Source organism: Ursus maritimus, unplaced genomic scaffold (assembly GCF_017311325.1).
Source record: "Ursus maritimus isolate PB19 unplaced genomic scaffold, ASM1731132v1 scaffold_29, whole genome shotgun sequence".
Lineage (NCBI taxonomy): Eukaryota > Metazoa > Chordata > Mammalia > Carnivora > Ursidae > Ursus > Ursus maritimus.
Genome location: NW_024425452.1, coordinates 27644633 through 27672535, shown reverse-complemented (window position 1 = coordinate 27672535; position 27903 = coordinate 27644633). Strand labels below are relative to the sequence as shown.

At 36.3% G+C, this 27903-nt stretch overlaps 1 protein-coding gene across 1 annotated transcript in view; it reads right to left on the bottom strand.

Annotated features, from left to right (window-relative positions):
- The window catches only part of MYO6 (myosin VI), a 138619-nt gene that overhangs the window by 28513 nt on the left and 82203 nt on the right, over positions 1–27903 (bottom strand). The window contains exons 11-20 of the mRNA XM_040643687.1: positions 25288–25468; positions 19921–20065; positions 17336–17493; positions 15597–15688; positions 13177–13249; positions 11246–11373; positions 9016–9111; positions 8549–8722; positions 4913–4951; positions 1961–2054 (exon numbers count right to left, since the gene is read on the bottom strand). Coding sequence (XP_040499621.1) covers positions 1961–2054; positions 4913–4951; positions 8549–8722; positions 9016–9111; positions 11246–11373; positions 13177–13249; positions 15597–15688; positions 17336–17493; positions 19921–20065; positions 25288–25468 — 1180 coding nt within the window. The remainder of the gene's footprint in view (positions 1–1960; positions 2055–4912; positions 4952–8548; positions 8723–9015; positions 9112–11245; positions 11374–13176; positions 13250–15596; positions 15689–17335; positions 17494–19920; positions 20066–25287; positions 25469–27903) is intronic.

Here is a 27903-nt window from a genome sequence, read left to right as displayed (position 1 = left end):
ATCGAACACACAAGTACCCTTGGGAATGTACACATCTGCCACCTCTGAGTCTCTTCGCTTGCCCAAAGGCTGAAGACAACATATGAGCTGGTTCACAAAAGCTCATTAAGAATTTCATGAAGCTTAACAAACTGCCAAGCCCAGGGCTGCCTTCTAAGCACTTGAAGCTAATTTACCCTAAAGACCTTTCAACACTTAAAAAATAAAAATCGCTAACCCAAGTATTCTTCCTTCGAAAAATCTCCATGCCCTGGCTCCTTCCCTGGGAATTCGGTGAGGGGCTTGTTGGTGCAGTCTGGCTGGTTATACTCAGAACCCTCTTTATTGCCACAGACAGGCAGCACGACCTCAAGGCTGTAGAGAAGAACACCTGCCTTCTCTAACCTTCCCCTACTCTGCCCTGGTGCTGGCTCATCAGAAGACAGTAATCTTAGTAAAAGATGTCCTACATGAATTTAATTCTCCTTAACTTGGAAAAAAATAATGAAAATGGAAAGGCAATGTAGAATTCAAAGGGACATGAGCTGATTCAGGAGCCAAGGAAAGGATACGTGAGGGCGACTGGTCAAGTCAACGCCACTGTGACAAACACTAAGATAAGGGCTGCAAAATGAACATCTGATTTGGGATCAGTGAGATCACGAGTGACCTCATCAAGAATTACTTTGTTGGACTGGTCAAGGTGGAAGCTGAATTCTCTTGGGTTAAAGGGTGAGTGGAAGGCAGGAAACCGAGAAAGCAAGAACAGACTATTCTTGGACTAAAAGGGAAAAACTAGAGAACAAAAAGTGAGGTGAGATATACGGACAAAGCTGGAAGGGACTGTGGGTCAGAGGGAATTAGGATGAGGTCTCCGCATGTTTAAATGGTAATGAGAGAGACCACCTCAAAGGGAATGGTTCAATATACATAATCGATATTAAAGATTCAGGAGAAGGTAGAAGGGATGATTCCAAAGAACTATAATCTCAACTAAGAAGAGAGGCACTTCCACCCTCTTCACAGGAGGGAAGGTTATGTAGGTAGAGAGCAGTGTTTGGGAGCACAGAGGTGAAGATTTCCATCTTCCAGTAAAGACATGAGGCTGTCCGTTGGCAGAGACTGAAAGATTTGAGGAGAGCAGGGTGGGTCTGCCTACAGCTTATATAATTGTAATTTAAGAAAAAAGTACAAAATTGCAAAAGAATACACAAGCAGGCACAGGGCTTTCTTTCAAAGGAGCCCATCTAAATGAGGGACCCTGAAACTTACGTGACCCTAGCTTTATAAGCTTTATAATGACTTTGAGAGGAACAATATAAGGAGTGAGAAAGACAAGACAGTTTAAGGAAGTATCACAAGCCTGAGATGAATCAAAAGGCAAGGAGAGGACCAAGGCCTTGGGAGAAAGCAGGAGCAGCGTGGGTAGGGACGGCAGATGGACATGCATGCCATCCAGGAAGAACAGTGCCTGCTCCGAAGACTTCCGCGGCTGAGCAAAGTTAGAATGTGGCAGGTGAGAGCTGGAGAGCGGGAGTTTAACCAAATGCACAGAAGTTCTGCAGCAGCCAAGGGCATCGTGTTTTATTTTTTTTTTAATAAGTGGTGGAGTGACAGCAAGGACACCAGAACCTACCTCCCGCGCCGGCTACGTGGGGCATGAGAAATGACCTGCTGCCAGACTGAGAAGGCCGTCGGAAAGCAACCTCCTTAAGGGAGATCTAGGTTTGCAGTTAAAGAGTTTTTATAAATTTTACTTCAATGCTGTAGAACTGTTTTATTTCATAATAAACTATACCCCAATACTGCTCAAATAATTTGTTAGCCATGCTTTTCTTATAATTAAAAGAAATCAAAAGTAAAAATCATTGCACTTAAAAACAAGATAACTGTGAGTTGTTTGAAAGCACCGTACATATTAAAGTGTCTGAGCTAAGACTCCCAACACACATGCATATAAATTAGAAAAACATGAAAATACCTGAACATTGAAGTTGAGACAAAATTTGGGCACCTTCAAAGTGGTGGCTTGTCATCTTTAAATTAGGTTTGATACAACGAATAAAGCTGGCACCCTAGGAGAATAAAGGTACTTTTTAATGATAATACATACAGCATCCTTGCTTTTCTATTAAATACCAGTAACTTTCAGACATGTTACCATTAATATTTGAACCTCTTAAAATAATCACTAAAGAATTTAAAACTCAACAGATACTTTTAAAATTTCAAGCTTGGAATAAATTTCTGCATTATATACTAATATTAGAAAAATACTGGGCGCCTGGGTGGCACAGTCAGTTGGGCATCCGACTCTTGGTTTCAGCTTAGTTCATGATCTTGGGGTCATGAGATTGAGCCCTGCGTCAGGCTCCACGCTTAGCATGGAGTCTGTTTGGGACTCTCTCTCTCCCTCTGCCCCTCCCGCTCATGCTCTCTCTCTCTCTAAAATAAATATATCTTTAAAAAAAAAGAAAGAAAAATACTACATTGTAGATTTGAGTGCCAAAAATTGTGTTATTGTAAAAAGAAAAGTCTTTCATCGTAAAATATTTTAACATATTTAAACAATACATTTTCCAGGTATATAGATGTGATTTTATTCTACATTTATGTGTATTTATGGTGCCATATTTCTGTGATAAGAAAACTGTCCTGTAACAAGAGAAATAAGTAAAATTATGCCTCTTCAAATTCAGGCCGAAGTGGGGGAAAAAAATTCAACCTTTTTCATCATTCTACTTCAAAAATATACAGTAAGTCCTGAAGCTGCACCACTGCACATTTAAAGTTCTATTTGTTAAAGAGTATTTTTAAAAGCTTTTAAAGGCATTCACTTGGACTCAGTTATCAGATTATGTTGAATGAGGCAGAAAGAATATGGATATGTATACAATGAAACTGTGGGTATGAAAGCAAATACACTCGACATCCAAATTACTGTTTCTTTCCAAACGAGTCCCCTTAGAAAACTGAAGAGTTATTTCAACAATGATGCTCATTGCAAGCACTTTCAGAACCCTTTTTAGAAATACCTTCTTCTTATAAATCTCCTCATTTTATAGTAGCACTATATTTGGGTAACAAAAATAAAACACCCTCCTTATCAGATTTGGATTTTAAAGATGTTTGGTTGTTAAGATGGTAAATATTTGCAAACAATGAGGATATGTGCAAGAATTTCTTAATGGTCCCAAAAGCCAGTCTAACAATAAGTGAAGCAATAACAGCACCAACAGAATAAATATTTGGCTTTCCAAAATGCCTACTTGATAAGGAAGAATACCTGGTTAGTTCAGTAGATCTGTTTAAAAAATGTCTCACCTTGGAATCATGCCTCATTTACATAACCCACATATCAAACTGCTTTCTCTGATAAATTACCATTAAAAAAAAGAATGAATTGGGGCACCTGGGTGGCACAGTCGGTTGGGCGTCTGACTCTTGGTTTTGGCTCAGGTCATGATCTCAGGGTCATGAGATAAGAGCCCCACATCAGGCTCTGCATTCAGCTCAGAGTCTGCTTAAGACACTCTCTCCCGGGCGCCTGGGTGGCACAGTGGTTAAGCGTCTGCCTTCGGCTCAGGGCATGATCCCAGCGTTATGGGATCGAGTCCCACATCAGGCTCCTCCGCTATGAGCCTGCTTCTTCCCTCCCACTCCCCCTGCTTGTGTTCCCTCTCTCGCTGGCTGTCTCTATCTTTGTCGAATAAATAAATAAAATCTTAAAAAAAAAAAAAAAAGACACTCTCTCCCTCTCCCTCTGCCCTTCCCCCCTCCCCCTCAAATAATCTTTAAAAACAAAAAATAAAAAAATAAAAAACAGAGTTAACTACTAAAATGTCTAGTTAAAAAAGAGATCCTAAGAAATACTGCCTCTATAACAGGGCATAAAGATATTAAGTCCATTTTTTCCACATCAACATTGCCATGTTGGAGAATGTTACTATTAGAATAATAAAATGAAAATGAATTACATGCATTTTGTTTAATCCTAAGAAATACATTTTCTTCGGGGCACCTGGGTGGCTCAGTCAGTTAAGCATCCACCTTCAGCTCAGGTCATGATCCTGGAGTCCCAGGATCGAGCCCCGCATTGGGCTCTCTGCTCAGGAGGGAGTCTGCTTCTCCCTCTGTCCCTCACCCTGCTCGTGTTCTCACTCTCTCTCTCTCTCAAATAAATAAATAAAATTTTTAAAAAAAATAATAAAAAGAAATACGTTTTCTTCTCCACATAAATATTTTCACCTTTCTGAAACTACAGGATAATCTTAATTTAATAACATTGAGAGAATTCTGTATATTTATAAATAATGACTTCACATATATATCACATATATATTTCACTTTTCTTCAGAAGAAGCCTAACCAAAATGACCATCATTTTAAAAACTGATTTTTAATTTTTTTTTTAAAGATTTTATCTATTCATTTGAGAAAGAGACAGAGCACAAGCAGGGCTAGAGGGAGAGGGAGAAGCAGGCTCCCTGGCAAGCTGAGAGCCCTACACAGGGCTTGATCCCAGGACCCCTGAGATCATGACATGAGCCAAAGGCAGAGCTTAACCATCTGAGCCACCCAGGTGCCCGTAAAAACTGATTTTTTCAAATGAGGGAATTCAGTTTAAAATTAACTTCTAGGGGCACCTAGGTGGCTCAGTTGGTTGAGCCCCTGCCTTAGGCTCAGGTGATCAAGTCCCACGTTGTGTTCCCTGCTCAAGTGGGGAATCTGCTTCTCTGCCCCTCCCCTGGCTCGTGCTTTCTCTCCCTCTTGCTTATTACTCTCTCTCTCTCTCTCTTGAATAAAAATAAATAAATAAAACCTTTAAAAAATTAATTTCTAATTATTCCAAGTTTACTGTGCTTATTTGGTAATTACTAATAATTTAAGACGACTACTTAAAAACCCTGGATTTTTTTCTAAGTGTACTCACAGTACTTCGAAGTTTATCCAGAAGCAGATTTAATTGTGTCTGTAGAAGAAAGCAAATCACTTTATTATTTCAAAAAGCAAAAGTACACAATGTTATTAAGTTAATATTAGCCCTCCAACATTAGCATAAAATAACATGCAATAACATCAGCACACAACATGGGACATCACAATTTAACAACTGATGCATAAATTCTTTGACAGTAACATGCAAAATATATGGCTAATATAATGCTAAAGGACAATAACTTACATGACTTCTACAGAACTTATATAATTAAAAGACTGAATATTAGCAATGCTAAAAAATATACAAGCACACTTGCAGGTGGGATGAATGAGCAAAAAGTGTACAGGCAACAAAGGAAGTAAATGAAAATACTGCAGATGCATTCCATAAGAGATTAACAGAGCAGTACTTGAATGTGTAGCAAGCTGGGTGTAGTTTCTGTCAGATTTCACTGAAGAATGAAGACATACTTAAAATATACACTAATGGTATATATTGGAAATGTTTTATGTAACACTTCTCATAAATGAAATTGTCCTGCCTAGCTGTAGAAACCCTCTTTGTTATTTTAAAATATTTCACATTCCAATTATTTTTAAAAGCTTGGACAATTCTCAAAAACAACTTGACAATAAACACTACAGGTTACTATATTTTCCTGTTTATAATAATATTAAGTGATAATATTTTACTCTGGTTTAATAATACATTACAATCATGTTTTGCTTTACTTCTGTGCAAAGTAAATTATGTAAAATTCTTAAAGCAATTTTATACTAAGATGCTTATACTACTCACAAAAAAGATAAATTAAGATGTTGATTCTTAAATTAACATACTAGATCAATCATAGCTATATTTAATAATATTAATGTAATAGGTAGATTGTACTGGATGCTTTCAGTGAGTCAGGCACGCCTTCAAAGCTTTTTCACAGGCATTATCATGTTTAACTTCCACAACAATTCTAATTCAGGATGTATTATTAGCCTCATTTTTCAGGTAAAAGCATTAAGGTCTAGAGAGATAAATTACTTGCCTGTGATCATGGAACTAGTAATGATAAAGCCAAAATTCCAACACAGGCCTAATAAAGTTCATTCTCTTACCCATGATACTACAGTATACTTTAGGTATCATAGGGTTAAGTTATAAAAATGGAGTGAATTTCCCACTGGATTAAAAAAATACAGTCATACCCCACTCATCTGGTTGACTGAGTACTAACAACTTTTATCAATCCGGATCATCAAATAACTGAAAAGTACGAGAGCCACTAATTTGCAAAGAAAACTGTCACAAAGTCCATGCCTCTTAATCCATAGACTAAGCACAGTGTTCTTCAAAAAAAATGGAGATAGAGTAGAAGCAGCAAAAATAAACTTGAGAGAAGAGGGAAGAATGTCAATTATCAAGGAAACAGTCAATGACCATAAGGTATAAACAGTTTTATGAAACTCACGCTTTCTTTGTATTTTATTTTTATTTTAAAACATACAAATATTTATGTACATAATAGAGTTAGATTTCCATCAAAAGGATTATTTTTCTAAAAACACTAGCAGTAAAGGGGCTATGTTTCAATAACCTGAAAATGTTACTTTTCAGTAGAGAACTTCTGGTTCTCAGAAATGATGGATAACTGAAGTCTTACTGTAAATGCTAGCCTCTTTTGTTTTATTGCTTCCCATAACTTGAATTTAACAAGCCATTCTACTATATTTTAAATTAATAATTATTAATACTAAGACAATTATATGGTTTCACTCATATATGGAATATAAGAAACAGCACAGAGGATCATAGGGGAAGGGAAGGAAAACTGAATGGGAAGTCATCAGAGGGAGAAAAACCATGAGAGACTCTTAACTATAGGAAACAAACTGAGGGTTGCTGGAGGGGAGATGGGTCGGGGGATGGCGTAATAGGGTGATGGGCATTAAGGAAGGTGCGTGATATGAGGTGCACTGGGTGCTATACACAACTGATGGATTTTTAAACACTACATCTGAAACTAATGATGTACTATATGTTGGCTAATTGAATTTAAATTAAAAAATACTTCATTTCAAAGTATCTTATAAAAACATTTTTAAAATTTTATTAATAATATCACTCAATTATAGGTTTTAGCAGTTTAATATGCAAAATATATGCAATATTTTAATATGCAAAAATACTGCACATAAGCAATATTTAGGTATTTCAAGTCTCAGCATAATACCTTAATTCAAAGAATTTTAAGAATGTTTTTGTTCTTATCTATATTGTCTAAAATTTCAAGTATGTTCTTACCAGCAATACTGCTATAATATACTACAGTACGAAAATAATAATAATAATAGCCATTTCATTTAGGCTAATATACTATTTTAAACTAATCTGCTATCGTATGTCTACTGAGGAATTTCAGAGTATCAAAATAAGAGGAAAAAATATTGCTCAAGAGAATTAGGAACTCATAATTAATGAATATAACTTATAACAAAGTTAAAGACTTTTTATTCAATTACCTGAAAAGTATTATAAGCTTTCTCTTATATTTATATTTACTTTAAAAAAATCTAGTCTTATAAACATGATTTTATCAAGTTAGTTATTTAGGGCCCATTTCAATCCACAAGGGATTTCAGGAGGCTACACTGTTATTATTATAGTATTCTCATGCTTAAAATTTTTAATATTTAAAATACACATAATGAAAGGCATATGCAGAGTTTTCTTGTAAATACAACAAGACTTTGTGGAAATGTATAAAAGAGAAATTAATTTTACGTCTTTATCATAATTTTTTATTCATTAAACTTATACAAAAGCTTTTAAATTATCTTTTTCTATGCTAAATACTCAACAATTAGAACCAATTAGGAGTGTTCCATTTCTAAGACACACCATGTGACAATTCCTTGTCAGACTTCAAAGAATAAATTTCTGATCCAAAATTAATAAAACAAATGAGATGTTCTTCAATGTTAAATAAGCAGTTTGAAGTGTTTGTCACACAAAGCACTTATCTTTCACAAAGTTATTAAAAGCTTTAATCAAATTTTAGTGTAATACATACACCCATAAAGCACAGTGAAAGAAAACACATCGAAAATAAATTAAAAAGACTGAATCATTAACTTGAGACGGGCTCTTTTTAACATGGCAGCCATTCTATAAGTAAGAGTCCACGAAGGTGATCATTTACCTGAAGGCCCTGGCTGTGCCTGCTTTTCCTCTCTCAACTCAACTAGTCCTCTCTAGCCATCCCGAGCTGAACTACTCCAGCTAAAGCAAACTGCTGAATGAGGAAGGAAACAGAAAACACATGGGAAAGAGAAGGTTTGAAGGTCAACCAAACAGTAAGCAGAAGCAAGAACATTAGGAGAAGCAGGTATGAATTAGATATGTTAAGCAACAAGAAAGAACAGATTCATAAAATTGTAAGAATTGCTGTATGTTCAGTTACACCCATTTTATGTTATTTTTTATGCAGATACCAACAATGCAGGGTCTGCTCTTGCGTTTCACTCACGGGATTTTTGACCGTGATCTACATTATCCTCTGTAAAGTATAAAACAATATATTTTATTTAAATGCAATAAAGACAAATTTTCAAGGAATAAATTTAACAAAAATACCTTAAACTTGTTTCCCACACTGATGAAGCTAAGTTTTCCTGCTTTTTGTTTAGTATCTTTGCTGTTATTTGTGGATGATTCAAATAATTCTCGTATAAATTTATCTCTGGATTCACATATTAAGGATTCAAGAGACATATGTAAAGCATCATTATTTTTTTCCACAAACTGGGTCTGAAAAATAAAAGCACAGGAATGGTTCAGTCCATCCTAGGGTAACATCCCTTGATTCAGCTGCATTCACTAGAATTTTTCAAGATGACAGAACTGTTCTGTATCCGCACTGTCCAACACAGTCGCCACCAATGCAGACACAGAGCACATGAAGTGTGGCCGGTGTAATGAGGACCTAAATTTTAAACTTTATTAAATTTAAACTGAAATAACCAGAGGCAGCTAGAGGCTCACATTCTGTACAGTGCAGCTCCAACTTCGGATGGTTTTCTCCTGGTAAAAGTCATACTCACTGTTTCATAGCACACTGCCCCTGCAAAATGCCTGATAATGAAGCCTTCGTCATCTCTGATGTTCCTATGAACTGCCAACTTAGATTTTCTGGGTATCTGAAAAGAGTACACATACATCAGTTGTTAAATTATCAAAAACAGATTACATAATTTCCTTTAGAAAACAGCTGGGATGTGAAATACTTAAAATTATAAAGGGAATTTTCACACTTTACACAATTATACTGCCTTTGAAACATCTAGTAAGCTTTAAACTAACAATGAAATCTAGCAAGTATTTGGTTATAATCTCTTAGAAAAGGAAAAAGGACTAAGACAAAAACAAACACTATAAGTATGCAAAACAACGGGCACTTTATAAAGTTAACTACCTATGTCTAAAGTAGCGGTTCTTGACCTTGATTGGCAAATTACCTGGAGAACTTTTAACCCTCCTAAACTCCATACCTTTTACATCAGGTGATTCCTAGCTACAGCCATGGTTGAGAAGCATTGTTCTTGTTTTGTTTTGTTTTGTTTTAAGATTTTATTTATTTATTTGACAGAGCAAGACAGCCCGCGAGAGAGGGAACACAGGCAGGGGGAGTGGGAGAGGAAGAAGCAGGCTCCTAGCGGAGGAGCCTGATGTGGGGCTCGATCCCAGAACGCTGGGATCATGCCCCGAGCCCAAGGTAGACGCTTAATGACTGTGCCACCCAGGCGCCCCGAGAGAAGCATTGTTCTGAAACACATCTGAAATCAGTACAGGACTTTTCCCTCTTTTATAGCTATACATCCTAACATGTCTATACAATGAGCCTGAAACTATCTGAAGGACACTGAATCATTTTAGGGTTATATTATCAATTATAGTATCTCATATTTAAAAGTTTCCAAAATGCCTTCACACAAAAGTATACATCTGACCCTCAGAATAACCTAAAGATAGGAAAGACAATCTTATTTAAAAATGAAAAAGCTAAGACTTTGAGAGCCTTACCAGGCTTTTCCTAGGTGAGAGAGCTAGCAGACCACAGAGGCTCTTCTCTACGAGGTGATACACCAGCATGAGTCAGAGTGAGGGCCCTCAAGTCAAAACTCCCAGCCTGATTCCCAAATCCACCACTTCCTCACTATGCTAGATGACTGGTCACTTAACCTCTCTATGTATGTCTCCTCATCTCTAGCATGGGGATACAAACAGGATCCACCTCAGAGATTATGAGGGTTAAATAAAATAATTTAAGTAAAACCCTTAGATCAGTGACTAGCACATACTAGTATGTTACTGAGGTGAACCTCAACAGCCACAGGGGCCAGCCTCACGCAGAACAGCCCCACTACTCACTGCTGCAAGGACTCAAGCACAGCTCTAAGGCCCAGTAGCAGTTCAGGGAACTAGATCTTCTAGCCCTTTCAGAAGTGCACTTCTGGGGCACCTGGGTGGCTCCATCGGTTGAGCGGCTGACTCTTGGTTTCGGCTTGGGTCATGATCTCAGGGTCATGAGACTGAGCCCCATGTCGGGCTCCATGCTCAGCACAGAGTCTCCTTGAGATTCTCTCTCCCTCTCCCTCTCCCTCTGCCCCTCCCCCAGCATGTTCTCGCTCTCTCTCTAAAATAAATAAAATCTTTAAAAAGGGAAAGAAAAAACAAGTGTACCTCTCATTTATTTCTATAGCTCTGTGTCTGTTTTTCCCTTTAGCTAATTTCTTCTACTGCTTCAGTTTCTATGTCCCTCTCTGAGTATATTTTCCATTCCAAACTCCCTAGGCAAGAACATCAAAACAAACTGGCTACCCATTATCTAATATGGATTGCTTGCACCAGCCAGACTCTAATCCATGAACTTTATTACTGGTCTTACAAACGTGCAGACTAGCGGCTGCTTGTGATTCTAGGTGCTAACCCCTGGAAAGTGATCAACGTCACATGACAGAAAAAAAAGCAACTGGTGGCCACTTTGCTAAAAGGAAGAACATAAAAACAGCAGGTAAACCATTTTGTACATTTTAGATAGATGAAACATACTTTCCATCCAGCTAAAAGGGCCTTCATTAGATAGATCATCATCTAAAATATACATGTATAAATTAAGTGCCTATTTACAGAGGATGCTGTGCTGGATACATTAGAGTTGCTCTCAGCCCCATAGAACTTATTATTCTAATTATTTAATACGCAACACTAGTACATCTTTCTAAAGGTTTCTCTTCTCACCACAGAGTCTCAGTTTTGGAATGATAAACTCACAGTGAGTCGGAAATGTTCTTTGTGTTTCTGGTGAACTGCAGATGTAAAGTGTTGATCGCTTGGCTGGGGAAGACGATTTTCTTCATCTAAAATATCCAATATCCCCACTAATTTTGCTTCAATTAAATCTATTCCAAAAAAATCAAAATATGATAGGTTAAAAACATTTTAAAGATATGTGAACAGTTTACTCATCACAAATTTAAAGCACTGGTCAGAAGCAATATAAAAGATGATTATATATGTATCCACACAGGTTACAGAAAGCAGATATTTTACCTCGAATCTGGCAATTTATCAGAAAGTAATATCATACACATAACATCATAGTGGAGCTTTCCTCCACTATGGAAAAGTTTGCTTTATGCCCCTTTGCTTTCATAAAAGACCTACATTAATACCTGTTTTCACTAGCTGAAAGAAATCCAAAGAGAATTTTTGCACTTACAAAATGGTATTTGCTTCTCCGATATACAGCATTTCGGCTTATGAAAGGTTTCACAAAAATGCTCTACTTTCAGATAGCAGGGGAAACTATTTAATACAGGTTTTAGAAAAACAACGCCATACACATATGATTCATGTAATCACCATTCTATTTGTAAGCTTGGATGCGAGAGGCTAAAGAACCAAAAATTCCTCTTCTCCATATGATACCTACACTCAAAAATGAAGTAGAACTACAGAAGCTTTTGCATGCAGAGCCGTTAAAACTACTTTTCAATACGGATTCAAATGTTTTCCAGCAAAACTTCAGTAACAGCACATTTTTATGCTCCTTCTAGTCATGTTGTTTGAATTTCCTGCTTGTACAAAATAACTCTAAAATACAAAGTGCTTGAAAACAGTATATAAAAAACTATTAAATGGGACAGGCTCCTTAAGCTATAGGACATATGAAGAGAAATCAAAATTCTAACAGCACTGTTCAGAGAACGATGCTTTTTAGGCAACTGGTGATGCTGAAGGGGGGGCAGCTGAATTAAGCTATAAATGAGTATTTTGATAGACATAGAAGGATATGAAGGTGGGCTGAAAGATAAACAGAAGGGGAGGAGTTCCAGCCGAGATACCAAATCACAAAATCAAAGGCACAGAGATCTGAGAAAGGCTGTAATGTGTAAAGGAAATGCTCAGTGAGCCAGCTAGGATGTAAAAATGCTTTGGAAAGCTGTACCAATGTAAAGCAGCAGCAGTATTATTATTATTATTATTATTATTATTATTATTATTTTATACATCTTCTCCAAATCTAGCACATGAGTTACTGACTCAATTGTCAAATGGAGTTTTGAAAATAAAGTCTGCCCAACAGTTGATTTTTGTGATGAGGTAGGAAAGAAAAGGAAGATTGAGCACTAGGCTGCGGGGGAGGGGGTAACAGGAACAAGTTTCCCTACTGATAAAAACAGACAAGAAAAACAGAGACCCTGTTCTCCTGGCTGCAGAGCATTATCTGGATATGACACATGAAACTTGTGAAGCCACCTTGCAACCGGTCAGAGGGCGCTGCCAATGCAGAGAACAGAAAGAAGGGAACGGCAGAAGGAAGGGCAGCGCCAAGCACTGAAAAACCTCCCTTGGAGCGTGGCTAACATACGGGCTTCCCCAGGGGAGATCATTTATCCCTTTACTACTTAAGCAATTTAGTGCCCTTCTTAACCTACTCACACGGTGGCTGTTTAAGAACGAAAACATTCACCAAAGTAAACAGAAGAAATTTTAGGAAAACTTTCAACATAGCTGAATTTGATGCCCTGGTAGGAAAAAAAAACTTCCTGGCAGTACTAGAGAAGTAAAACTTCTCTCAAAAACCACAGTTTCAAGTCCCATAACCAGTCGTATCAATCACGGAGCATGGAAAAATTACTAGTAAAAGCATTTTCTGTATCTTCCCATATTTTCCAAAAGTGGAATAAAAAACCACATACCTATACAATCCTGATTATCCACATAATGCACTTCATTAACGCCTAAGCCTTCTTTTTGATAGAGTTCTTGTTCCTAAAATGAAATAATCATAATCATAGATATGGAAATACTGTATGATGTGAAATGGCTTGTTTTGTGCCACTCTGATCATAACAGTTATTGATTAGTCCAGGGTACGAAGGCTCATACCATATTCTTGAAATATGCAGAGCAACTTCACACACACGCAGAGATCTGTTCAAATTCAAGGAAAAGCCAGGACTTTGAAATATCTTTAGCAATTTTAAAGTCAAACTTATTAGAGGAATAGACCAGGAGTCAGCAACCTTTTTCTGTAAAGGGCCAGATAGTAAATATGTTCAGCTGTAGGCCACACTGTCTCTGTCAAAATTACTCAATTAAACCACTGCAGCACAAAAGCAGCCATAGATAACAGTAAATGAAGACGCATGGCCGGGTTCCAATAAAACTTCATTTGCATAAATAGGCAGCCTGCTGGATTTGTCCCAAAGGCCATAGTCTACCAACCCTTGGAATACACAGAAGAACATAAGAACTTGCTGTGATAGTTATTAAAAGTTTAAAGAACAGCTAAACAAACTAGCTCCCTTTGACATGGAATTCCTCTCCTCTATATCCTCAGTAGTCCTAAACCATTGTCCAAAGACAGGAGAGACTTTTAATATGTACACACAGGCACTAAAATCAAAGAAACAGCAATTAATTGCAAATGGGCTCTAGTAGCTACATGGTGATACGTACAAGGAATAGAACACTGGAAAAAGTAAGTGTGATCTGGAAGAATAATTTACAAATTAAAGTCGAGTTCCTAGACATAATTCTGGTACCTTCTTAAAAAAAAAAAAAAGATTTTATCAAAGATGGGTGAGCAAAAAATGAGCTTAAGCTGACATGTATTTTAATCCTTTTTTCCCAAATGTTTAAATATTTCCTCCCACAAGATATACTAGAAAAGGTTTCTATCATTTTAGAAGTCAGTGTCCATTTAAGACCCAATCTGAATTTGAAATCTGTACATTTATTTTAAAGAACTATTATAAAAATAAACATATATCAAAATACTGTCTCCTTGTTCTGTTTCTAGATAAAGCTTACTGGGCTGGCGTGGAAGGGAAGAATTAGGGGATGTTAAGTGAGAAGACCACATGTACAACTTAAAATAGTGATGGAAGAATTAACGTGTCTGGATAAACCATTTTCAGACTAATTAGCTTAACTGATAAGTATTTGATTTACCTGTTCTCATTTACACCAGAATTGGCTTCAACTATAGTATATAAGTAAAAAGTATAAAAGGAAAAGTGCTGGGACACCCATAAAAAACAAAAATAAAATAAAAATATGGAAAAGATTAATGGAATGGGACAAGGAAAGAATATTTCACATTTCAAGTCCAGACACAGAAGAATATTTCACATTTCAAGTCCAGACACAGAACTTGGGAAACAGCAGCACTAACATGAGGAGAATACGGTCGTGGGCCAGCAGCTGGAAGGTGGGTTCAGACGCCCAACAGTCAGTAAACTGCTCAGATAATCAGTTTCTTCATTTGCCAAATAAAAGGCTGAACTAGATCATCTGAGCTCCCTGTAACTCTACTATCTACATTCACTAAAACATACCTCGAATAGCTCAAAAAGGAAGGAAAGCCAAAGGTACTGGTAGGAAAATACTGGAGAATTCAAAGGCAAGGTAAGAATGGTGAGCCTAATCACAAATCAAGTGATCCAAACCTACCTTTACTAATTCTGTAAAGAATTATAAAATAACTTTCCCAGACTTGGGACTGTGAGTGTTGGCCACGCCCACAGTTATCTACTAGGAGCAGCAGCACAGGCACACCGTTCCCAGGCAACTGGGCAGTGCACACAGGAGCCTGGCAGAGGAAAGACTGGCCGGAGGCACTCCAGGCCAATGGCCACACTGAATCGCCTGACCTGGTGCCTTTCCACACCAGACACAGACACAGAGAAAGGGTGAGCAGGTAGCAGAGTGGGCAAAAGCAGAGAGAAACAGAGGAAGGGTGGTAGACGCCAGTGTCAGGGATGAGAGCAGGAAGTTGCTTGGCAGTGGCAGAAGTAGGGGGAACAGACTCAGAAAAAGAAACAAGGGAAAGTCCAAGTCTAGCAAAAGTCACTAGTAAGAAGCGACAGATGTCTACTTCTGAGGAGGTGCCCATTAGAATTTTTATTGGGTTTCTAAGCTTCGACTGTACAATTAACACCTCTGGTGTGTCTGAGAAACAGCTAAGCCACTGGGAGCCTGTTCGAGGCATCTCTGATCCCCTGAACCGCTTTACACTATACCCCATCAACCAGGGTAACTGAGGCATGTCTCTGTCCCTTGAAATTAAAGTAGCTTAATGCAGTTTTTAAATTTAAATTGTAATGGCAATTACCTCCTTCAGAATCCTTTCATTAAAAAATTGTTGAAGTTTTTCATTGCAATAGTTGATGCAAAATTGTTCAAAACTGTTGTGTTCAAAGTACTCTGTAAACATAAAACCAGAATCAGAAGTCATCATCAGATCAACTTCATATTATAAACTTATCTTAGGATAAAATTTTATTGTATCAATGTTTAATTAAAAATTAGGTAAAAAAAAATACATATAATTGTTTTATACTCCCCAAATGCTCTTACTTCAAGACAAATTTTGTTAGGTATTTAGGTATTGAAAATACCGTGTTTTACTAAAAAAAAACGATGTGTATTAAATGAGATAAATATCATACAGTAAGATACAAAATGTAAGCCACTTACAACATAATTTTCTTAAGCACAGGTGTTAATAGCAATCTAAATTAACTAAAGAACAAAAATGACTTAAATCAAAGTGCTTTAGATCTTTTTCTGTGTAATCTATAAAATTAAAGTTATAAAAAACATTATGAATACTAACTCATTTCTAAAATGAAGAGACTGTTTTACATTATCTCTAAGATCCCTGCAGCTCTAAAATGTTCCGATTCTGTGTATGTGCCTGTTACAGTAAAACTAGTGCAGACCAGGAAACAAATGTCTGAAGATTTAAATCTTAAGTCATGGTGAGTGTTTTTCTACCTTTGAACAAAAGGTAATAATTAAAAGTTTCAAAATATGTATCACATCAAAACCAAAACTCTACCCCTCCCAAAAAGTAAACACTCATACCTTCCCTTGGCAAAAGCAAGCCAACTACACAGGGGGAAACACCACTCCTACACAGCCAGAAGCACACCCACACTGATAAAGCCCGATACAAAAACAGTCGGATTTGCTTTGAGATTTTTACAGAACAGTCATTCAAAACAAAATGGCACTCAGATGTTAGCTACTCATTTCATCTCTTATTGCGCGGCCCTGTGGTTGTTCTTAAATATTTATCTTGAATACGAATTAACGTATAATATCTTGAATACATATATTATGTACTTTATGTGCTCTATGATGTACTATATCTTTAATATAAATATTTTTTCATTTGGTGGAAATTCACTGGAAATAGCTATCTACTGACAACACTAATAATGGATTTCTACACATAGCAATGAGTTTGGCTTATATGGTAGGTCGACTTGTACCCAGCACTACACTATAGTCAGTGGTTTTGATGGCTTAATCCTCTTTATTAGTAGCACTCAAGACTTTACGTTTATTCAGTTGCATTCATTTAGGAGTACGGAGACATCTCCTAACAGTAATGGTTTCAATCAACATGTTTGTTTTTTTCTTTTTTTTTTTTTTTTTTTGAGAGGTGGGAGGGGCAGAGGGAGATATCGGAGAGAGAGAGAGAGTGAATCTTAAGCAGGCTTGACACCTAGTGCGGCGCACAGTGAGGGGCTCGATCTCATGACCCTGAGATCATACCTGAGCCAAAATCAATAGTAGGACACTTAACCAACTGAGCCACCCAGGTACCCCTCAATCAACATGTTTTAATTTTAGCATTAGTATGACCAAAATCTGAGTTTTTCCCTTTTTAAGCATCAGCTTCCTATTTAAATCATATTATGAAATGAAAGGAAAGCATGGACATATAACTGAAAATACATCAAGTGAAAGGTATTACGAGGGACAAAAGGTTTTTTTTTTTAAATATATGTGAAAAATGGAATAAAAAATACCAAATACAGTTTCACAAACAACTACACTTACCGAAACCAGCAATATCTAGGACTCCAATAAAATAAGATGACGTGTCAAAAGGAAAGCACTGATTTACTCTGTTTACCACATGATCAAAAAGATGGCTATAGACAGTCTTTGCCAAGGCATCACGGGCATTGTTTGCTTGCTCCACTTTCAAGGGTACCCTGTAAGAGAAGAGTATACCAATGAGAATTCTTTACAGGAATAACTGAAAATAACGCCAGACACCAAGACCACAGTGTACCCAAACACGGTCACTGTGAAGAACAAAATAAACAGCTACGAAAGGTCATTTGTGAATAGGCACAGATAACTGGGGCTCAGAAGCATACTAAAAGAACTAAAGAAATTATCTACACATAGATAAAAAATGTTTAATTGAGTAAAAGAAGTTTAGGCTCAAAAAAATGGTTTAATCTTAATTTATGCTTTACTGTACATGCTGAATATATAAAAAATTATTTAGAGGACTAATCTTCCTTTTGACTTTCAAAGACTTTCTTTAAATGCAAAAGAAACTGTTTAATTCAGGGTAACTTTAAAGTATGGTACCTTAACACTGTTTAGAAAGAAATGTTTACATCTTAAAATCTGGACTGTCCAATTCTACTATTTAATATAAGTAACTACATAACAGTTCTAGATTTTGCAGATACAGACACACATAGCCCTTTTCCTAAAGAAAATTATAGTCTAGGGGCGCCTGGGTGGCACAGCGGTTAAGCGTCTGCCTTCAGCTCAGGGCGTGATCCCGGCATTATGGGATCGAGCCCCACATCAGGCTCCTCCGCTATGAGCCTGCTTTTTCCTCTCCCACTCCCCCTGCTTGTGTTCCCTCTCTCACTGGCTGTCTCTATCTCTCTGTCAAATAAATAAATAAAATCTTTAAAAAAAAAATTATAGTCTGATGAAAAAACTGCCATAAAAGTGAATTTTCAAACACCGTGCTAAATGCTATCATAAGGGTAAGTACGAGGCACCACAGGAGCACCAAAAAAAAAAAAAAAAAAAAAAGCCAAATTTGGAAGTAATCTTCAAAGTCTTTCAGGTCAGACTGATAATTCAATCCCTTCTAAACTGGTTTTCCAACTTATACTTCCTGCAACAGAACACCCCTTCCTAAAGCGAATCTTTTGTGAGCACTCCATACATAGAACACATAAAAGAACTGCTTTAGAACAAAGGGGAAATGAAGGAAATGCTACCTGAAGATCACACACTTGTGCTTTTACTGGACTTCTCTTGGGCCCCTGAAATATCTCCAAGGAAAAGCAACTGTATGGTGCTACTATGCATTCTCCTTGCTAAGGTTTAATTTATAATAATTTGGAATTAGTTTAGAAAAGAATCAGGCTAGGGGCGCCTGGGTGGCACAGCGGTTAAGCGTCTGCCTTCGGCTCAGGGCGTGATCCCGGCGTTATGGGATCGAGCCCCACATCAGCCTCCCTGCTCCGCTAGGAGCCTGCTTCTTCCTCTCCCACTCCCCCTGCTTGTGTTCCCTCTCTCGCTGGCTGGCTGTCTCTATCTCTGTCAAATAAATAAATAAAATCTTAAAAAAAAGAAAAGAAAAGAAAAGAAAAGAAAAGAAAAGAAAAGAAAAGAAAAGAAAAGAAAAGAAAACAGGCTAAACATACCTTGTTAATATTTTCCAAAACATAAGAGCTACCAAATTTTCTGAGTGTTTAAGGTTTGTTTTTAAATCCCTCTTGGTTTAATTTGTTGGAAATCTTCCTGAAATACGTCACTAGAGCTCACTGACTGCCTTATTTAGCAAGGGATAGAGGACCTGACATTTTCCCCCCACAAATGGAGATCTTCAGTGCTTCAGGGTGATGGCTGAATATCAATTTTATTTTATAGTATCGAAACCAGAAATGCCTAAAACAACAGGATAGTGAGCCAAAAGTGTACAGAGACCCAAATACAACCTACAAGTTCTTGGTTACAGATCTGAGAAATCTTGGCTAGGCTGTTATTTTTTTGTCATCTGCAATTCCCTCTAAATGAAGAACCCGAGAGGTACGGGGAAATTCCATTTGCTGAGTGTTTTAACTAAAGTGAGTTTTACTTAATAAATTTTAGAACATGCCATTTGTAAGGAAAATCACTTTTAAAGTAAAATGATCTGCATGCTTCTGAAACTAAACGGTGATGGTCATACAACCTTGTAAATATACTAAAAAAATATTAAACTGTACACTTTAGAAGAGTGAATTATATCTCAAAGTCTTGAAAAATTGAAAAAAAAATTGTTGCCTAAAACAAATATTGATTAACAGAATCAACTCCTATTTTGGTAGTTGTACATTAGTAAACCTCTCTTACTCTATAAACTACGAATCAATGCCATGCAGCGTATCTGTGAGGAACGACTGCAAGAGCTGCGGAACTCAGCATTTATTCAAACAGCAGATTACTGCAGTGAGATGCACAGGATTCTTACCTGTCAAGCACATGTATTATTATAAAGAAAAGAATGAATGATATATAAAGTTCAACTTTAAATCTCACAGAAATCTTCTTAAAGAAAGATTTTTCCTTGACAAACCACAAGGAAGGATTTTTACAGAGCAATGAGTTAAGGAACTTACTTTATAACTGTTCCTTTGGTGCCCCCTGCTGTTGTTAGCATGACTCTTGTGGTCAAACTCACACGAAGGTCATCTTGATCCAAACCTAGTAACTCAGCACAATATTCCAATGCCTGAGTGGATTTATTCTTCAGATTACAACCACCTAATGAAAATACATTTAAATCTGAAGTTAACAGACATTATATAAACCAGATCTTCAAGACACATTTCTTAGAAGTATACTTCACTTAGATCAATCTATGGAATAGACAAGGCTTATCTGTGACTTTTAATTTCACCTCACTTTTTCACCACCCTTGTCAGCCACTCACACGCCCAAGGTCAATGGGAGACCCTCACTCGAGGCAGTCCGTGATATAATCCTTCAGCCCATCAATATTACCCTGCCACTATTTCAATTTTTATGACCCGGCAAGCAAAATATACTGATAGATTATAATCCTTGTAAATCTCTAGAGAAATATAGTGCCTTATCATTAAAATTTGTATGACTCCTGAAAACCTTAAGGAAAAATTTTAATAGCAAATGTTGGCATTTCAGTAGGTCAGTGTGGATGTCTGTCAACATATGAGGTTTTGTGTATGCGTGTGGTGTGTCTGTGTGTACCCACACATGCATATGTATGTACTCATGTTGCTTGGGAAAGAGGAAGAGGGTGAGGAGATAACGCTATTCCCTGTACATCATATCCATAGATTTCTAGTTATGGCGGATGTTTTAAGAAGTATTCTATAGAAAGAAACTATACTGCAATGCTTTAGCCTCTGGGCTGATATGGCTATAAGACTCACTAGCTGTGTGACCCTGAACAAGTCACTTATTCTTTCTGTGCTCAGTTTCTTCAACCATTTAAAGGATAATAACTGTACTTACCTAATAAGGCTGTTATAGATTAATGAGGTTACATATGTGAAGCTCTTGAAATAGTACCTTGTTACCAGTAAGCACTATATAAAGGTTAATTATTATCATTTTTATTACTAGTACTAATATTTTAAAAGTAAACATTTTACTAGTATTTTTAAGTTTTAATGTTTACGAATAATTCATTTCAAGACTAATTTCAAAACTACAAAGAATGTGCGAAAAGTTTACCAAAAAAATAAGTTTATCACGACAAATTGGTAAACTATTTAATAGACTGGTCTCAGGAAAAATAGACCATGAGATTCCATAAGAATAAGGGGTTGTGGGCGCCTGGGTGGCTCAGTTGGTTAAGTGTCTGCCTTCAGCTCAGTCATGATCCCAGGGTTCTGGAATCAAACCACGCATCAGGATTTGATGAGCAGGGAACCTGCTTCTCCCTCTGCCCCTCCCCACTGCTTGTGCGCTCGCACGTATGCACTCTTTCTCTCTCTCTAATAAATGAATAAAATCTTTAAAAAAAAAAAAAAGAATAAGGGGTTTCAGGATAACTCACTGGGGAAAAAACAGCTTCTTCAGCAAATGGCACTGAGACTGGATATCCGCATGCAAAAGAATGAAATTGGAACCCTGCTTCACACCACAAATAAAAATTAACTAAAAAAGAATCAAAGACCTAAATTATGAGCTAAAACTATTAAACTCTTGGAAGAATACACAGACAAATCCTCATGATCTTGGGCCAGGTAATGGTTTCTTAGATATGGCACCAAGAGCACAAGCAACAACAGAAAAATCAGACAAATTAGATTTCATCAAAATGAAAAACTTTTGTGTTTCAAAGAACACTACCCCAAAATTTAAAGGACAAGCTGCAGATCGAGAGAAAATATTTGCAAATTATATATCTGATAAGGAACCCATATCTAGAATATAGTTTTTAAAAAACTCTTACAACTTGACAATAAAAAGACAGCCCAATTAATGGACAAAAAGATATGAACAGACATTTCTCCAAAAAAGAGATACAAATGGTCAATAAAGACATGAAAAATGTTCGATTTCATGGGCCTTCAGAAAAATGCAAATAAAAACCACAGTGAAGTAAAACACTTCACACACACTACGATGGCTGTAATCACACAGTGTTAGTGAGGATGTGGAGAAACAGGAACCCTCATATACTGTTGATGAGAATGTGAAATGAACACAGCTACTCTGAAAAAGCTGTGGATATTTTTGTAATTATTTTATCAGAAAATTTATTCTACTATAAACGTTTAGAAAACTCCTACTTATATTGAAAAGTTTTTGCATGATAGCATATGCAAAAATGCCTATTAGAACTTCCTATGTTTTTAAAATTCTGCATAACAAAAGTAAATGGTATTTTAACAACAGGGATTTGGGAAGGAATGAGAGGTGAATGCCGAAGTGATGAAAATGTTCTAAAAACTAACTACAGTGATGACTGCACAAATTTGAGTACATTAAAAACCACTGAATTGTATATTTTTAATGGGTGAATTGAACAGTCTATGAACTATATTTCAATAAAGGTGTTAGCAAAGAAAAAGAACAAGGGGACAAGAATACTTAGAAGACATATTTAACGTTTAATTCTATGAAAATAAGTTTACTACTGATCTCTAGTTTCTATACACATACACACAATTATCTAAACTATATAGCTGTCAATAAACTGACCATCAATAATTCATTAACGTATTTAAACTTTTCTTTTTTACTATTTTGCAAAGTTTCTTACACACTTTCAGGAATTACAGAAGGCTAACATAAGAAAACATTAATTTTAAAAGTTTTAAAAAGGCAAAACACTGTAAAATAATGAAAGGTTTTCATGTCACTCCCCTTCCAAAAAAAGAACTTCTCTGTACATTCTTTAAATCTGTTGTTAAAATACCACTTTTGTTATGCAGAATTTTAAAAACATAGGAAGTCCTAATAGCATTTTTTGCATATGCTATCATGCAAAAACTTTTCAATATAAGTAGGAGTCTTCTAAACATTTATAGAATAAATTTTCTGATAAAATAATTACAAAAATATCCACAGCTTTTTCAAATTGCGAGGACATGCCAAAATTGAGCTCTCGGGGGGGGGGGGGACAATTCTAACTAGAAAGAAACCATTTGGATCTACAGTAAGGGTCACAGAAAAGATGAAGATTAATAAAATCTGAGCTATTAAAATAAAAATAACCTAGTTTATTGTATTTTTTAAAAGATTTTATTTATTTGGGAGAGAAAGAACGAGCGATGGGGAGAGGGAGAGAGAGAGAGAAGCAGACTCCCTGCAGGGAGCCTGACATGGGGCTCAATCCTGGGACCTAGAGATCATGACCTGAGTTTAAGGCAGATGTTTAACTGACTGAGCCACCCAGGCGCCCCAAAATAACCTAGTTTATTAATTTTCTTTGATTTGTTGCCTCTTTCCAATCTTCTCTGCTTTCTGCTCATTTTCCTCTCAACAGAAGGAATTTTGAGAAGAAAGATAAAAGATAATGTAAATATGTGCAATTTGCCTTTTGACTGTTTAACTGCTTTTCAACTCACTGGCTCACATCACATTTATGGTCCTCTGTAGACACCTGCGTGCTCTGCCACAGGGTACTGAGATGAGGTGTGAAACTGCCAACTATCCCTCCTAACAACATTCCAAAGTGGGCCTTAATCTACGCTTTTTTTGTGTTACTTAGAACACCCACAGACTCCCTTCGTATAATGATACTGCACAGCAACTGAGACGTATTCTAACATTCATCACATTTTCAAAATAAGGATTTTAAATCCCTCAAAAAAACTAAAATTTTAATGCACACTAAGAATATACCTGATTTTGCTTTTTTTACATTTTAAATTAGAATTAACCTGTATTTTTATTTTACTTTTTCGTTAAAAACACAGTGATTACTATGTGCTGGACATAAATACTGACAACTATTAATATTTAACTCATTGATTCCCCTATACAACATGAGGAAGGGGTTGTTATTATCCCCAGTTTCTAGGTGGGGAAACTGAGACCAGAGAGGTGAAGTTTCTGGCCCAAGGCCACACAAGCAGGTAATACGTCCGTGATGAACACTCGTGCGCACCCCGCTGTGCTGCATCTGATGTTCCGACCTCACGGCATCACAGGATGTTCAGTCTGGAGGGTCATTAAGACTATGTCCTTCTGCTCATTCACAGACCAGGACTCTCAGTGAGGTTCAGTGGCCGGGGGCAATTTGGGACAATTATCACAAGTACCTGAGTTAGTCAGACATGGGGAGAACCCCGCTCTCACATCTACAACTTCATTAGTAAACGTATTATTTCTGCATAGGTTCCGCTTCCATAAAATATACATAATATCCCCTACCTCATTATCTTTGTGACGTTTAGATTATGATTATGGTTTTTATGATGAAACCCAGCGTATGAAGGGTCTTGCACATAGCAGACACATTTTTTAAATGTTCTTTTTTCCTTCCTCTTCCTCCTTCCTTATATGCACACATACTATTGCTCGGTACTATACTTTAAAAGTACTTCTAGTGGACTGTTTCTTCATTATTTTACAAATGAAAAAAGCAAGGGTCGAGAGCTTCTGGGATCTGACACTAAAGCCCATGTTACTGACTACTATATTAAATGGTGCTTTTGATTTTTTAACTCACTGTTATTATAAAATATTTTACTAATGTATTTATGCAGGAGTCAACAATCTTCTTAAGTGTCAGATTTTAGGCTTTGCTGGCCACATGGTTTCTGTCACAACTACTAAACTCTGCCACTATAGCACGAAAGCTGGCACAGACAAAACATAAATGAATGGGTGTGGTTTTGTTCCAAAAACACGTTATTTACAGAAACAGGGAGCTGGTCAAATTTGGCCATGGGCCACAGTTTTCCAACCCCTGTAATTCATGGATCAAACTTAAGATTATACAAAAAGTCTTACTGTTTATGCAGAGACTGAAACACTAAAATTGAAAAATTACTATCATGCAGGCATTAAATGCTCTTTTCAATATGTATAAAGTATAACCTATTTTCTTTTCCAAATAATAAAGTATACAGGCTTGTACATATTCAATTGTCCTAATTAACTGATCCAAGTTTATATTAATGAACCAGAAAAATGTCAAAATACCTTAATAGATGGTAGAGAATATTCTGTGCACATACTGCAAAAGTATAATTATCAGTTGAAAATTTTAACTAAATACGACCCTGAAAGGGGCAGTTACTTATTCTTCATAAAATGAGTTTATTCCCCATTAAGTATCACTGATTTGTTCAAAACAGAGTTCATAATGACTAACTATGCAGAATCCTTCATTTCCAAGATTTACCATGTAACACAATACATTCTAGAAATTTCAGGGTATTAAAAACCTGCACACAAACAGACTGAATTTACGTATGACAAAGAAATGACAGAACTTCTAATTTTATTCCTCTTTAAAACAAAACAACCACAAACAAAAAAACCTGAAGTGCTGCCGGCTTCCTCAAAATCAATATTTCCAAGGTGCAGGACACCAGCTACTACCCGGAACAGATCAAGCTTTTCTTCATCATCCAAACCAATCTTTTTCATGGCTGTGCACATTCTAATAAAATCTCCATGGTCATCTAACAGAGGATCTTTCAAGGAACCTGCCTTAAGATACTACAAAACAAGAAGACCTCAATTAATTGTTCTTTATCATTATTTAAGTACATTAAAACCACTACACAAAGTCTACTAATGCGCTACATGATATGCAAAAATATGTCAATGGGAAAACTTTACTCTTCTAATGATTCAAAAACTAAATGAGCAAAGTGTACACAGAATCTCTCTGCATTACTTCTTTCAACTACCTGTGACTCTATAATTATCGCCATAAAAATCAGTCGAAAATGGAATGAGATGTTTTCCAATTAAATTACAATTTTAATTCTAATGCATTATAATGCTAAGGTATGTCAGATAAAAATCTAAACTGAGTGAAAAAGAAGGGAATATCAGTGGTTGAAAGGAATCAACGTGAATTCACAGGTCAAAAAGAACTAAGGTAAAAAATTATAATAAAAATTAAAATCTAACATTTAGCATTATACTCCTTTGGGTTAACTGCCATCAACTGCGCCGATATTCAGTAATAATAAACAGTGGACAGACTAATAACAATTTTTATGGCCAGAGAATCATTTTTCAGATATTCCTGTATAAGCATATATATGAGGTGAAGTGTATTAGTAAGCACTGTGCTTACTTAGAATTTATGCAATGACTCACATTTCAGAAAAAATAAAGAGAAAATTTGTTTTCTCTCCTAAAAGAATTTACATCTAAAATATTCATAGAACTTATTAGAAAACTCAGAAAAAGGAATAAGAAAGTTAGGCCTGCAGAAACCTTAGAAGTAGAAAAATAAAAGTTACTGGACAGAGAAAGATTGAACTAGGAATTTTCCAGAACTTGACAATGAATAGGTAAAATTAAACATTAAGTAACACAGCACCGGAATTAACTGCCCATTAAAGACACCTCTAGGAGATTTTTTTTCCCTCCCAGTTGCCAAATGCCTCCCAGCTAAAGTTGTGATTATCTTCCACAAAATTCTTTAAAATGCTTAATTATGCTTGAGTGAAATTTCTGGAAAATGTCTAGAGAAAGAAATTTAATTTTATTCTTAAAAGAAGCAAAGGAAATGATCACATGCAGCCAAAATTAACAGAAAACACAGATCATGCAGAATTTTTAGTCTTCCAACTGAATGGTTACTTCATTTAAAAACTTTCTAATCAAATGTTAAAAATACATTGCTATTATGGTAGACTAAAAATACTGCATTCTCCTAAAAATTGCACACAGCTTAGACACTCAAATGGAATTAGGCAAAGGATTCTAATTAGTCAAAATGATCACCTCATCCTCCTGATAAAGACATAAAAAGTAATTTAAACATATTAATCCATTATTCACTTATACGTTTTTATACATACACTCAACAATATGAATACAATACTTCACAAAGTATGCTGACTCTAGAATAGCAAAGAGTACATTTTCTTCTTAGCAGAATATAAAGAGTACATGTTACTCTTTGTGGAGAGTAAAAATCCAGTTTTCTTCCCTCTTTACTCAGTTTTTTCCATGTCAAAGATCAAATTTAGATATGTATCTTTTCCTTGGGGACAGCTGCGCTATCCCACTAGGTAATGTTTCCATTTTTTTAGTGGAAAGAATAAAATTTCTGTATCTTGATGATACCTCATAAAAAATAAAGGTTATCATGACAAAGGAAGATAGCATAACAAATTTTTTTTTTTAAGATTTTATTTATTTATTTGACAGAGATAGAGAGAGCCAGCAAGAGAGGGAACACAAGCAGGGGGAGTGGGAGAGAAAGAAGCAGGCTCCTAGCGGAGGAGCCTGATGTGGGGCTCGATCCCATAACGCTGGGATCACGCCCTGAGCCGAAGGCAGACGCTTAACCGCTATGCCACCCAGGCGCCCCAGCATAACAAATATTAAAGTGACTTCTTAAAGTTCCAACCATGAATATCACATAAACTAAAGTTTACGATTTATAATTTGGACATTTATGTCTAAAATGATAAACACTGGGCACCTGGGTAGCTCAGCTGGTTGAATATCTGACTCTCGATTTCAGCTCAGCTCACGATCTCAGGGTTTTGAGATCGAGCCCACAGCAGGCTGCACACTCAGTGTGGAGTCAGCTTGAGATTTTCTCTCTCTCCCTCTCTAGCCTTCCCTCCACTCTGTGCTCTCTCTCTCTCTCAAATAAATAAAATCTTTAAAAAATAAATAAAAGTTAAATGATAAATATCAACTTAAACAAAAATTAACTACTCATCTGCTTAGAATTCAAAATAATGGGAATTTTTATTTGTTTTCTGTTCTTTTCTAGGAACCTATTAGAGATATAATTCATCTCACTCATTTCGAAAGGAGTCAAAAGCATCTGATTCACATTTAAAACTGAGTATAATAAAAACTGTACAATTAAACACTTAATATAAAACGTTAAATAAAATAAAGACAAAATGAACTAGTCCCTATAATTAATCCTGACTCAGTATTTCATAATTTAA